The 14,421-nt window shown below is 44.3% G+C and overlaps 1 protein-coding gene across 2 annotated transcripts; it reads left to right on the plus strand.

Moving 5' to 3' along the window:
• Window positions 1-1,049: 1,049 nt before the first annotated feature.
• ZFAND1 (zinc finger AN1-type containing 1) lies at window positions 1,050-13,912 on the plus strand. Of its 2 annotated transcripts, none has more exons than XM_006135289.4 (8): window positions 1,050-1,203; window positions 5,366-5,408; window positions 6,897-6,936; window positions 7,190-7,317; window positions 7,405-7,496; window positions 8,590-8,714; window positions 12,956-13,111; window positions 13,231-13,912. In XM_006135289.4, exons 1-8 carry the CDS (start codon window positions 1,149-1,151, stop codon window positions 13,399-13,401), a joined length of 810 nt encoding a protein of 269 aa, XP_006135351.1. In that variant the 5' UTR covers window positions 1,050-1,148; the 3' UTR covers window positions 13,402-13,912. The 2 variants fall into 2 exon arrangements, with proteins under 2 accessions (XP_006135351.1, XP_006135353.1); XM_006135291.4 differs by having other exon boundaries at window positions 1,203-1,317.
• The last annotated feature ends 509 nt before the right edge of the window (window positions 13,913-14,421 follow it).

The following is a 14,421-nucleotide window of genomic DNA, read 5'->3' on the forward strand; positions in this document are numbered from 1 at the left end:
GGTGCCAGCTGAGGAGGGAACCTGACTGGGTTTCTCCTCGGCTACGTCTAGACTGGTATGATTTTCCGCAACTGCTTTTAACGGAAAAGTTTTCTGTTAAAAGCATTTGCGGAAAAGAGCATCTAGATTGGCATGGACGCTTTTCTGCAAAAGCACTTTTTGCAGAAAAGCGTCCGTGCCAATCTAGACACGCTTTTGCGCAAAGAAGCCCCGATCGCCATTTTCGCGATCGAGGCTTTTTTTGCACAAAACAAATCTAAGCTGTACCACACTGGCCCTTTTGCGCAAAAAGGACTTTTGCCCGAATGGGAGCAGCATAGTATTTCCGCAAGAAGCACTGATTTCAGACACTAGGAAGTCAGAGTTCTTGCGGAAATTCAAGCGGCCAGTGTAGATAGCTGGCAAGTTTTTCTGCAAAAGCAGCTGCTTTGGCGGAAAAACTTGCCAGTCTAGACACAGCCCTGGTGTGCTTCAGCCTTTTAAGTAGATTAAAAGTGGACAGGCTCTTAATCCATTTAAAAGGCAGAGCCACAGGTAGGTTTGATCTAGGCAGGAGCTAACCCCATTGCAGTTTCCCACTTCCATAGACTAGTAGATTATTTGGTTACACTAAATTTAACATTCCTATTACAAACAAATAACTGTAGTACAACTGCACCCCTTATCTATTCGTCAGTTCCCTTAGTTTCAAATGGCAATTTATAATACAGAGGAATGACATTTACCTAATTGATGTTTGTAAAGCATGAACTGTTACTACTGGAGGAAGAGTTCTTGGCATCGCCACGGATTGTTCTCTGAAAACACCCACGCAATACGAAACAGCAACAGCCTCCCACACAAACGTAGTCGTTCCCCGCTTGCCTCCCAAGCAAACTCTCCCCACCAACCCCATTCCTCCCACCCCACACCTCTCTGCTCATACCAACTACAAACAATTCCGCACACTGGATAAAACTAGACGAGGCAACTAGCGCCTCTAGGCCCCGCCCAGTGACCAGCTCTCTCCGGCCAATCGCTGGGGGGAGCGATGACGTATACTCAAGGACTGTAACTCCGCCCCCTATTACTGCCGCGGAAAGGAGTCCTCCTGTATCCCAGCGAACCCCGCGCAGCGACTAACAGAGCAGCCCTCGGCCGTGTCGCAGATGGCGGAGCTGGCGATAGGGCAGCATTGCGGCGTGGAGCACTGCGGCCAGCTGGGTAGGCGGGGGGAGCTTTTGGAGCCCTCGTAGTGGCTGCCTGGGGATGGTGAACTACTTCCGCTTGGGCAGAGCTGCCTGTAGCTGAGCCCAGGGGGCGGGGCTTGTATGTCAGGTGCGTTGAAGGGACGTGCCAGATCTCTGAGGGGGGCGTGGCAGGTAACGACGTACCAATTGCGAGAGGGCCTGGAGGAAGAGGGCGTGGCCAGATGGGCGCGCGTGTGTTGTGGGGGCGTGGTCGATTGTGTGCACCCCGCGCTGGGCACGGGACGCTCGGCTCAGTTCGTGCATCGCCGGGCAGCCGCGCCCGGTGCGCTCATCATCCCCCTGCCCAGGGCAGGTCAGTGAGGCGGAGGGATCTGAGCCCTGCTCCCTCCCCACCATGCTACAGCCGGCGGCTGCCCACGCTGTGTAGAGGTTTCTGCTGACTCCTATTACAGAGCGTGAGAAAGGGAGAAAGAGGGGTAAATAGAGGAGGTGGCCGAAACAGTGTGGCCACTTGCCAGGTCCTGTTTAAACCAGCATAGGCAGGAGCAGTGTCCCTAGCCTTTGTCAAAAGCTGGGAATGGGCAATAGGGGTGGCATAACTTGATAATTCCCTGTTCTGTTGAGTACCTCTGGGGCACCAGGTATTGGTCGCTGTCAGCAGACAGGATAGTGGGCTAGATGGACCTTTGGACTGACCCAGTATGGCGTTCTTAAAATTGACTGGGAAACCACTGGTGGGCATGGGGTAGGATTTCATCAGTGAGCTGATTATCCCATGGTTTGTATTGCTTCTGGGTGAAGTGCTACAGTGGCTGCCTACTAGATATGTTCTAGGAAACCAGCATATTCATCACCTTTGCCAGGGACTATTCATAAGCAAGAGCGAGATGACAGAAACAGGGCTGAAATAGTGCGTATCCCTGGAAACTGCAGAGGCATTGTGCTAACACACCTGTCAGTCACAGCTGACATGTGCCTTCAAGAGATTGAGGGCCTTTGCAGCTAGCTTGCCTGTGCAGTGTCAGCATGTGATGGAAACTTTTTTTAGAAGAACGTGTTAAAAACTTGTTACAATGAAAGGGTGGCAACTGAAGCATCAAGGGTGCCTTCACTGGACGTAGTTTTTGTTTCATTTACTGCAGTGTTTTCAAGAACTGACAGAATTTTTCATCTCCTTTAATGAGATAAGAGCAGGTAGATTGAAGTACAGTAAAACTCCATTTGTCTGGCATCTGATGGTCTGGCACTCCTGATGGTCCGGCACATCAGGAACCCAGAAGTGCTCCGGGCAGCTAGACCATTGGAGCTGCTCTGCCCCCAGCTTCCTCGATTCAGCTGCTGCTGAAACTAACCAGCGGCTGACTCGGGGAATCTGGGGGAAGAGCAGCTGGAGTGCTGCCGGTAGGTCCCGTAGCGCTGCCCCTTGGCGCTGCAGGACCAACCGGGCTGCACCCCAGCTGTCCCCGATTCAGCCACCGCTGAAACTGACCAGTGGCTGACTCCGGGAAGCCCGAGGCAGAGCTGCTCTGCCCCGGGCTTCCCAGAGTCAGCCGCTGATCAGTTTCAGCCGCGGCTGACTTGGGGACGCTGGGGGCAGAGCAGCAGGGGTGCTGCCGGGTTGGTCCGGTAGCGTCGCTCCTCGGTGCTGCGGGACCAACCCGGCAGCACTCCAGCTGCTCTGCCCCAGGCGTCCCCAAGAGCAACTGGGGTGCTGCCGGGTTGATCTCGCAGAGCCAAGGGGTTGCTCTGCCGCAGGCCTCTCGATTCAGCTGCTGCTGAAACTGACCAGCAGCGGCTGAATCGGGGATGCCTGGGACAGAGCCGGACTATCGGAAGGGGGGGGTATGAGGCATCTGGGGTGGCATCCCCCCACTACCCTAGACCCCTGATAGCCCCCCCTTCCGATAGTCCAGCATATTTGATAATCTGGCACCCCCTGGGTCCTAAAGGTGCCGGATTATCGGAAGTTTACTGTATGTAGTTTAGTGGGCCAGAAAAAAACAGTTTAACTTAGTGGAGCCACTGTTAATGGGACTGATATCTCATTTCCCCATTTTTTCTGGTCTGGCTCTTTGAAATCAACGCTATTCCAGGGCCTAATGACATGTATAATAGTACCTCAGAAGCTATAGAGAGTTAGGAGAGCTATAGAGAGCTTTGTGGCCACACTTTTTGCAGCTTCTTTTAGAACTGGCACTTACATATGTTTTGTCTACACCACCAATTTTGGGGAAAACTTTCACTGTTGCTCCATTAAAATAGATGGAGCTTGAGTGTTTTCCTAAGTCATTGTCCAACTTTGTTTTGATGACTGTTAGGTGATACATTTGTAACAACACCTGTCCCTGTCTGCTCTAATGTTTACCACCATTGGAGTTGATGTGGTGCAGGGCCAGTGGTAGTGCAAAACTGGGAGATTTTCTAAACACTGCTACTTCAGGAATAGCCATAAAGACAACAGATGCAGTAAAGAGAGGTACAGCCTTGTTAAAGGTTGGCAGTGGGTCAATTCGCAAATGCCAGTTTGGATGGATAATGTATATAAGACGACTTTACACTGTTATAGCACCATTCTTCAAAAGTTCTCAAAACACTTTACAAACATTAATTAGGTACATTTAATTCCTCTGTATTATAAATTGCCATTTGCAAATGGGGGACTGATGAATATAAAGATACAGTTGTTTACCACAATAAAGATGCAATCGTTTACCACAAAATAGTCTTGTTGAAAGTACTTTCATGAGTAAGTGCTCATCGTTATAAGTAAATGTCACACTCTGGACTAATGTCTTGCCTAAATTTATAGTGAAAGTTGGCAGTAGAGCCAGGAATGTATAGAGCCCAGTAAACCAGATTGATGACCAGTGCTATGGTCTAACTTGGGATGGCAATAATCTTTTGCTGGGGCACATTTAAGAGATTTTTGAAGTGGCCCCGGGCCATATCCATAGTAGTTATTTCTACTATTTGAACCCATAGACAATGATTTTCTGAGGGAGGGGGAGCACCTTTGTTCCCTGTACACCCCCTTCCCCATCGGCTCTCCCTAGGTACCCATGCCCCTGGTGGTGGGAGGAGACTTCCTGCGCTCCCCCACCCCCAGATCAACCAGGGCCTGGGGGCAGGGGAGCATGCTAAGTCTCCTCCCACCCTGCCAGGAGCACATGGCGCTTCTAAGCACTCTGTGCTCTTCACAGGGTGGAGGCAGGGCAGAAGAAACTTCTCACACTCCCCTTTCCCTCAGGACAATCAGCTTGGGGGTGGGGGAGCATGTGAAGTCTCCTCCTGCCTTGCCAGGAGCGCATGGTGCTTCTAAGTGCTGCATACTCCTGGTAGGGTGGAGGAGACGTTGTGCACTTCCTTCTGCCCTCAGGCGTTAATTGGCCTTGGGGGAGGAAGGGATCAGCAGAGCCTCTGCGGGCCGTATCCGGCCCATGGAGGCCCTTTTGCCCACCCTTGGTCTAACTACTAGACATAGTTTCACCCGTGTAAAAAAATAATAATAATAAAACATTCATATATGACTGTTAGATTACACTAATCATTCTACATAATAGCTTCAAAATCTAGATTTGCCCCAGAATTAAGGGATGAATATATTTGTTTGTGTCTCATCTTCTATCCAAATAGATGTATAAAAGCAAAAATCCCCCTTGTATTCCATCAGACTAACTGGGGTACTGATCAGGATGATCTTTCTGTAAATAATAAATTGGCTTCTACTATAATTACAGCTTTCTTAATGTTCTCGTTTATTTATATAAAAAATCCTATTGGTGCTGCTTACAGAAGTGCAACTCAAATTTCTATTCCCAGAATATACATGAATGTACTTCATTTTACCTCTTATTTTTTAGTAGCATAACAAACTAGAGTATATTATGCACATTTTAAGATGGACTAGGAAAAAAACACAGTGTTAAGTAGATAGAATTTTTTTACCCTTTTTGAGTCTGTAGGATTAGCAAATAAGACTTTGTCCAAGTTCTTAAGTATCAATGCAGTCTCTGTATGGAGAGCTGAATGTAAATTTGTTTGAATGCTGTGGTAAGGAAGACATTTTTGTGTTTATTTCTAGTGGGCATTGGTACTTAACTTTATAAATGTCTAGACTAAAACATATTAGCTAAATAATTACTTATCTAACTAAAAAACTTCTCTTTTGGTTTCAGATTTTCTTCCCTTTGTGTGTGATGGCTGTTCAGGAGTTTTTTGGTAAGGCATCATCTAGGATCTTGTGAATTCATCTGTAATAAATAAAAATACAAATCTGCAGTTAGACGAAGAAGATGGGCATATTCCAGAGGGCATGTTTGGTCTTCAGTTTGTGCTTTTGATACTCCTGACTTAAGTCAACAGGAAGACGATTTTTGTACCTAGCCAGCTCAAAACAAAGTTGTCTCACTTAGAGCTCCCTATATAGGATTTAAAATTCTTGGAATGCGTACAATACATTTAGCTCTTTTCTTTCCCAGTTAAGCTGTCAGATAAAGCAGCTCACTGCTCAGATGCTTCTTACATTTCTTTTTGCTTTCTGGTAATATTTGATCAAAGTCACTTGTTTAACTACCTGCTCCCAATACTGAGAATCTTGATAAATAAACATTCCTATATTTTGATGTGACACTCAAGATTAGATTTTGCTCCTGTTGAAGATGTTCTGTTTTGGAGAAATAAATAAATAGTCATTGGGACAGAGAGAGGGAGCCTGGTAATTAGAGTACCCATCTGGAAGATGAAATGCAGTGTCCAGACCCTCTGCTCTATTGACTAGGTCTGCCACATCATGGGTGCTCTAACCACTGGATTGAAAGTCATAAGGGAGGCACATCCTCTAGTCCCTTTCCCGGATTTTGAGTGTGACTCTAGGCATTTATTGAATTGAATCATGCAAGCAAGATAGGCTGTTTTCCCCTTGTCCCATCCTCCTTGGTATGTCGATTGCTTTGGGGATTAGGCATGAGATTGGCTTCTAGCCACACAGAATGGGACAGCAGTACACATGTCTAGGGGCAGAAACTTAAGTGACTAGAGAATTTTCACAGCAAACATTTAGGTGCTGAATGAGTTTATGGTTAGTTAGGCCATTGCTGTGTGGGGTTTTATGGATCACTGTGGAGCTTAAAACTGGGACTAGAACAGGGATTTATCCAGCCATTCCTTTGAAGAGCTGGGTTTTAATTTAAGCATGTAATGCTTTCACCAAAAGCATTTTGCTGAATTTGGATCTGATTTGTTTTTTAAACTAAACCTTCATATACGGTCAGGAACAATATGACTAGAGTCCTAAACATCTGCAGATACTGCTTTATATCCACAGATCTCTGTAGATGTGGATACAAATTTAGTTTTTAGAATCCTGCACATTTGCAGGTATCTGCTTTATACATGTGGGAATTCACATTCGCAGATGTGGATGCAGATACCTGCAGCTCATCTTTGCAGATGCAGATACCAATTTTATATCCCACACAGGACTTGAATTATGCCACTTTTAGCTAAAACCAATCTCTTTGGTGGAAAAAAAAACCCAACCCTGTAGGTTGGGACAAGTTTTGGTGGACAAGAATAGTGGTTATTTAGGTGAAATTGATCAGGATGAAAGCTATGCTACATTATAGCTATTCAAACACATACATACACTCATGTTTTCTTTTTTGAAATGTTGATTGTGATGGGAGTCTTTTTTTCTTTAACTTTAAGCCTTCAACATAGAAGCCGGGATTCCCATGGATGTTCTGAGGTAAGTTGATAATTTGTGATTCCTTTGCAAGACTTCAAAACCCTATGAAACCTGGCTATTGGGAATGTTAAATTCACATAGCTGCAAATGGAGAATGTTTTGTTTTTAGCTTGGAGGTCTATCTTAAAGCAATCTAAATCTACTGTTTTTCTGTAATGTCAGAATCAGTGCACTGAAGCAAGTTGGATAAGGTTGCAAGTTATTTTTCATTACAGATATCTGTTTACACTGGATGTTTCTTAATAATGTTTAGGTGAATATAAAAAGTGAGAGCATGAAACTGGATCAACAAAAATCTTACCCATGCACATATAAGGCCTGTAATGGAAAAGAGCTTTTACCAGTTTTATGCCCCTTCTGCAAGAAACAGTTTTGCTTAAGGTGAGTCGAGCAAAATGTTGAAACACCTATGCGTTGTAGCTAACATATGGAACATCTAACAAGAGTTTGTTTTTCTGTTGTGTATAGACACCGTCATCAGTCAGACCATGAGTGTGAGAAACTAGATACTCTTAAACCTCGCATGGCTGCTACCCAGAAGCTAGTTAAAGATATTATAGGTAAGTACCATAGGATATTTATTGTATTATTTTCTGTAGCAGTTTCTTTGAGCTTCTGTATTAGTCTCGATGTCCAAGCTTGTCAAAAGAATGAAGGTTCCTTGAATGGATATCCGCTGCTTGTGAGTGCCTACATATAGCCCTGCTCCTATATTTGGAGACATAATTTACTATGTTAGATGTCCCCAAAGTATGCCCTGAAAACCAGATATGGCCCAGAGCTGTCCTCTTCATATAAATATGGGATGAAAACAAAGCCTATCAACTCTGGATTTTATTGCTAATCAAGTCTAACTAGAAACTGCTGTTTTTGGTGAAAGATAAGTATTGCAGTTGTGTGGACTGCTAAAAATGTATGTACCATTTGGGTGCAAACCTTAGGCTGCTGACATGTTGCCTGGGCAGCCTTAATAGAAGCAACGTTTGGGCACTTCTATGGCCCCAGAGGGTAGGCCTATGCCGCAAAGCAGAAGGAACTCTGCTGGACTTGGGTCCCTTGGACACAGAATGTCTGTTTAGTGGAGAGGCTGGAATGTGGTAGTAAAGCACATTTAGAAGCATCGCTTCTACCTCTGTTCAGCTCATGTAACTTATGCTCCCCAAACACTGCTCTGCAGGCACAGATGAGTGCAGAGGACATAGTCCCTTTCTCCTCCCTTCTCCCTCCAGCATATTCCTCTGGCCCAGTTACTAATTCCAGTAGGACTGGCCAGACTTCCTAGTGCTTGGAGTACTAGCAGTTGTGTGGGATGGTTGCATGAGTTCATAGAAGAGAAGGGGATCCCCTCATCAAGGGTATGTCTCAAACTTAAGGGGATTATGGGCTTGAGAGTTCATGATGAAGTCCAAGCTACCACATGCATACAGCTATTTTGGTGCACTATCTTGAGCCCTGTTATTGTGAGTCTGTCTAGCCTTGCTGGTAGGCATGTCCCAGTGGCAATGTAGGCATACCTATAGGGAAGACACAAATTATTCCAGTGCATTGAACTCTAAACATTATATAAAAATAGACACCATAGCAATTTCATTTGTAGCAAAGTGAAAGAAAACATTACTAGCAGTAACATTCAGAAAAAATGTTTTCCTCAAGAGTCTAAAAAGGAGGAGGATGTAAGAAGCAAAAGACGGAAAGGAGCAAAAAACAGTGAAACAGCAGCAAAGGTAGCACTAATGAAACTGAAAATGCAGGCAAGTGGGGATAAATCCTTGCCGCAGGTCAGTATACTGTTTTTCTGATTTACTCCTATTTTATTTAAGGATATAAACAGATTCTAGACTTTTGCAGTTAATTTTACTCATTTAGAGTAAAAAAGAATATTTTTTTAAAAAAGTAAACTTTTTACTTATTTTTATTTCTGTATTAGCCCCCTTAAAATACAATAATTCACACTCATGGTTAACTTCACACATGAAAGTAGTTCCATTGAACTCAGTGTAGTACTAGTGTATAAAATTCACCATGTGCAGGATTATGCCCTGACTCTCTTGTCCGAAATCAAATTCTCGTCTGTTGTGAATGGGAAAAATGGACATGCCGTCCACTATTTAAACAGAAAATTAATCTGCGACACTAATCATAAACGAGTTGCAGCCCAGGTCTATACCATTAAAGGCTGTGAAAAACTTCCTCTGTCTGAAATAGCTAGTTCAGCTTAATCCCCACTGTAGACATAATTGACCTGGCTACCACCTCTGAGAGGTAGATTATCTACATTGACAGAGTATCCCATTTGACATGTCAAAGCATTTACACTATAGCGGCACAGCTGCCACACCATAGTTGTGCCACTGTAGCATAGATGTGGCACAAATCTTAAAGCTGCCCTCCCATAGTATGACACCTGAGAGAGGCTCACAACTGAAGCACTTCCAGCCCTCTCATGTGGGTGTATGGAAGGTACAGTTTGCATATTTTTGTGCCAGCTAGGGGAAATCTGGCTTGTACTTGACTTGAACTTTGCGTAATAGCAAAATGTATTCACACTTCTGCTACAGTTTTGCTCATATATATATATATATCTCACCTTCGCCACGGTCAACATTATCCATTTCTTCATAGATTCTTCATTGTTTCTTAATGTGATCATTCAGACCAGCATCTTGTTCTGTTTTGCTTTTTTCAAACGAGGGTGGCTTTTAGTCTGTAAACTTCTTTTTACATTTCCCTCTCCTAGGATTTAATTCTGGACCAGTGCTTAAACATGATCATAAAATATAACTGTTTTTAAGTAGTTTTCTTGCACCTGATTATTTTTAATTCTTTCAGGAGCAGGTGGAAATTAGGTCTCATCTATGGAATTTGTAATGTATATATTGCCCACATCATATGCATTGCATTTCAATGGCAATTACTATTTCATTGCATTACTATTAGGCCTTCTCTTGTAGAACATTCCCTTTCTGAATCTTATTATGACTTCTATTTTTCTACTACAAATTGTGACTTGTTTGGAGAACAAATTAGACATTCCTATTTAAGTAGCAATCATAATGCGAAGTCTGCTTGCAGTACAGTCCTTAGATTATGGCACTTTAATCACGGTCTCCATTTGTACATGTATTAATGTTGTGAGATGCAGGAGGTAATGTAATGAGTGTTGGGTTTTTTGTTGTAATGAACTTAAATTGCTGCTCCCTAACTCAAAAGATTGTAACCAACAGCACAAATGGCTTTATCTTAATTCCTTTCATTATTAATTTGCTTAACTGGAGTTTAATTGTTTAATCATCTAGTTAGTGATAATTTATCAGAGATTCAATTAAACTCCAACCCTCAATTCTCCTCTTTACAGTTCCTTTCTCAGTCTCTCTTCCCAGCCTCCATTCTGTGCTATTGCCTTCTCCTTAGCTACCCCTTCAGCTTCTCACAGATGGAAAGTTGGTCTAGTGAAGTCCTTGGGGTTTCTTTTTCATCAGACCCTTTTCCTTAAACTGGGATTGAGTTTTTTCTAGATTGTTTCCCAAAGTATGCTTTGACTTCAGAATAAATTCAGGTTATTCCTCTTGAGTTTGCTTGGCTTGAGTGAGAGTAGCCTGACTGTGAAATAAATACAGGCAGTCCCTGACTTACGCAGATCCGACTTATGTCGGATCCGCACTTACGAACGGGGCTTTCTCGCCCCGGAGGTCGAGGTGGCGGATTGCTACCTGTGAGCTCCGGGGCGAGAAAGCCCCGTTCGTAAGCTGCTCCGGTGCCCCTGGTCTGCTGGAGACCGTCTCCAGCAGACCAGGGGCACCGGGCGGGTTCCCGCGCTTCTGAGGCTTTGCCAGAGGCAAAGCCTCAGAAGCGCGGGAACCCGCCGCGGCTGCGGCTTCAGTCCCGGTGCCTGTGGTCTGCTGGGGACCGTCCCCAGCAGACCACAGGCACCGGGACTGAAGCCGCAGCCGCGGCGGGGTCCCGTGCCTCTGAGACTTTGCCAGAGCAAAGCCTCAGAGGCGCGGCACCCCGCTGCCGCTGCGGCTCTGCTCCCCGTGTCCCTGGTCTGCTGAGGGGGGGGCGCAGCTAGTGTGCCCCCCCCCAGCAGACCAGGCTTTCGTTTTGGACCCTGGGGCAGAGCAGCTGGGGCGCTGCCGATTGGTCCTGCAGCGCAGCTCTGGGCACTACTGGACCAACCCGGCAGCACCCCAGCTGCTCTGCCCCAGGCCCTGATTCAGCCGCTGCTGGTCAGTTTCAGCAGTGGCTGAATCAGGACGCCTGGGGCAGAGCAGTTGGGGTGCTGCTGGGTTGGTCCAGTAGCGCCGAGGAGCGGTGCTACTGGAGCAACCCAGCAGCACCCCAGCTGCTCTGCCCCAGGTGTCCCCAAGTCAGCCGCTGCTGAAACTGACCAGCGCTGACTACAGGAAGCCCGAGGCAGAGTTGCTCTGCCCCAGGCTTCCTGGAATCAGCCGCTGATCAGTTTCAGCAGCAGCTGACTTGGGGAAGCTTGGGGTTCTTAAGTTGAATCTGTATGTAAGTCAGAACTGGCGGTCAGTTTCAGCAGCAGCTGAATCTGGACGCCAGTTCCGACTTACATACAGATTCAACTTAAGAACAAACCTACAGTCCCTATCTTGTACGTAACCCGGGGACTGCCTGTAGTCAATTTGCTATGTCTGCCATGGCATCATACTCACTTAAGTATTGCAGTTAGACAACTGGAGGCACATCTTATGCTTAGCATTTCACTAAGCTGAGCCACTGTATGAATTGTATCCTAGCAAATAGTCCAAGTCAGATAAGTTGTCTGGCCTTGCTGGACAAATGGTTGTAGTTGGGGGAAAGTATTGGAGAACTATAGGTAGTAGAGTAGCACTATTCTGTATCCAACTACAGAATGGTCATGTTAGTAGGTTATGAGTTGTGCTTGTTTGAGCCTATATTTCATGGGCCTGCTAAGCTGCTTGAATTAAAATCATAACCACACTTAAATTAAAGGTTTTGTGTGGGTGTGCGGAGGAAATTCCGGTTAGGGTCAGCACGTGAGTTATTACTTGAGCTAACTGCAGTGAACACATGCCCACAGACGTAAGGGTAGGGTGGGTGGGGATGTATGATCTCTTTCTAAGGGAAGCCCAAATGAAACCTATGGGGAAAAAAATGTTTAACTTGCTTTCAGTTGGCACCTGCAATAGAAGAACCTATTTAGTGTAATTATAGAACATAAAATAGAAGTTGATGTAACTGGGGGGAAAAAAACGGGGGGGGGGGGGGAAACAGGTTTTCCTTACTTCATGTTCAAAATATGCATCTTTTAGACAATATAGATTGTAATAGTACTCTCTCTTATAAATACTTCAGTCATGGGAAAGGCCATAAAGCTTTTGTTACCTACAGGGTGGAGTTATGAGATGAAGGTTGAGAAGCTACTCTAGGCAATGCTAATAACACGGTTGCTCTGTACCATCAGACAGGGGCAGATGATGGTTTTGCGGGGCCCCGGGCAGCATACTTCCGCAGAGCCTCCCCTTTGCCATGGCGCATGCGCAGTGACGCCATGCGCATGCGCAGTGGCGCCACGGCGCATGCGCAGGGCTTTCTGAAGCGGGGGGCCCGGGGCAGCCGCCCCGTTCGCCCTGCCGTATATCCGCCCCTGCCATCAGAGCTCAAGCATGTTAACTCCACCATGTTCATGACTACCAGCAGCCCTTTGTTTGTTTGCAGCTTGGGTCTTTTGCAGTTTTGTGACTCATTATACTCATGCCAAGCATCAGTAGCCCAGCATTTCCTCTTTAAACAACCCTCTTTCTCTTCAGAGTGATCATTAACGACTGATGACCAGTGCAGAGATTTACTCTTCATGTAACCTCATCCAGCACACTAAGCTCGATTGGGACCTTTGGGAAATACAGCCGTATAACGAGATTCATAATAATTAATGCACGTCTGCTTCGTTCTCTTTAGACCAGCAAAATTAATCCATGTATATTTGTAATTGTTTGTTTCTCCTGAGTGTATGTTTCTCTGTTTCCTATTGTAGACAGAAAGAATTTACTTTCAAGTATTCTTACCTAAGGGAAGCAAGGAGAAGAGGAAACCCATGTTCTTTTGCAGTAAATGGAGTATTGGCAAAGTAGTAGATTTTGCAGCTTGCTTAGCAGACCTTAAAAATGACAACAACAAATCAACAGCCAAGGTAAATCAGTGGTAGCACTTTTCATTTAATGTTACAGGTTTTTTTTTTCTATTCTTACTGCATGAATATGAACTAACAAGATTTTTTTTTTTTTTTTGTCGGTGGGTGTTTTTTTGCAGAAATTAAGGCTGTGTCATACTGCCTCTGGAGAAGCTTTGCCATTGGACCACACACTGGCTACTTGGCTGTCTAATCAAGAGTGTCCATTATATAATGGTGGAAACATTATTCTGGAATATCTTGGTCCTGAAGATCAGTGTGTAGAAGATATAAATTCATATTTAGAGTAGCTAATTGGTGAACTGGATGGAAACAAAGATCACAGGAAAAATCACTAAGCTAAATTGAAACACAACTTACCTTTAAAATGGGTTTGGGCCTGATTCAGCCTTAGTCATACAGCCACAATTCCCACTGACTTCATTGTGAGTTGCTTCCACATAATTGTGGGTAGAATTGAGTCCTATCTCTTTAAAAATAAATGTATATATTTTAATGCAGAACACTTGTGGTTACTTGAAACAATAGTTTCACCCTTGTAATAAATATTTGAGGTTGATCACTTTGAAATATTTATAAAGCAGAAAGCGTTTCAGTCATAGGACTGGTCAGCCAATCATAAGAAAACTAGCTAATCCACCAGTTATCAGAACTAGGGAGTGATTGATAAGTGAGCATCTTTCCTTTTATTCTATTGACATTATACAACCAAATGAAATTTTTTTCTTGAGGTTTTGCATTTTAAAGTATTTTTTTGTACATTACAAAGTATTGATGAGAACAATAAATGAATAAAATGTACATCAGCCACAAGAACCATTAACTAAAGAGATGACTATATATTAGAGCTTGGATACCTAGTTTGACCTAAAACCCTTCTTCAGTGTACATCTGCTTCTTTTGTGGCTAAACAGAGTGTTCTGTTTAGTAGGGCTGTCAGTCCAGTACCTTTCAAAAGAACTACAATAATGTATTTTTTATTCTTTATTTCTTGCTTTTAATAATGTACAGTACAGAGTTTGGGGGGAAATCACATTTTACAAGCTCACAGATGAGGTATTGTCCTGTGGTTAGGGAGCTAACCTACTATTTGGGAGCCATGGGTTCAAGTCCCTGTGCTATCACAGATGTCCTGTGAGACCTTGAACTTAGTCTTTCTGATCTTCAGTTTTCCATCTGTTAAAAGGAGATAATAGCATTTCCATATGTCCCTAGAGTGTTTCATGTATTTATCCTTAAGATTCTGAGGCATTTAATTACTACAGTAATCAGCACCATATAAGTACCAAAGACAAGCTAGTTTTCATAAT

Source organism: Pelodiscus sinensis, chromosome 2 (genome assembly GCF_049634645.1).
Source record: "Pelodiscus sinensis isolate JC-2024 chromosome 2, ASM4963464v1, whole genome shotgun sequence".
In the NCBI taxonomy this organism is placed as follows: domain Eukaryota; kingdom Metazoa; phylum Chordata; order Testudines; family Trionychidae; genus Pelodiscus; species Pelodiscus sinensis.

Coding starts and splice junctions, on each gene's coding strand:
- ZFAND1 (XM_006135289.4), top strand. CDS start 1,149: ATGGCGGAGCTGGCGATAGGGCAGCATTGCGGCGTGGAGCACTGCGGC. Junction 1,204..5,365: donor GGAGCACTGCGGCCAGCTGG/GTAGGCGGGGGG, acceptor TTTTGGTTTCAG/ATTTTCTTCCCTTTGTGTGT. Junction 6,937..7,189: donor ATTCCCATGGATGTTCTGAG/GTAAGTTGATAA, acceptor AATAATGTTTAG/GTGAATATAAAAAGTGAGAG.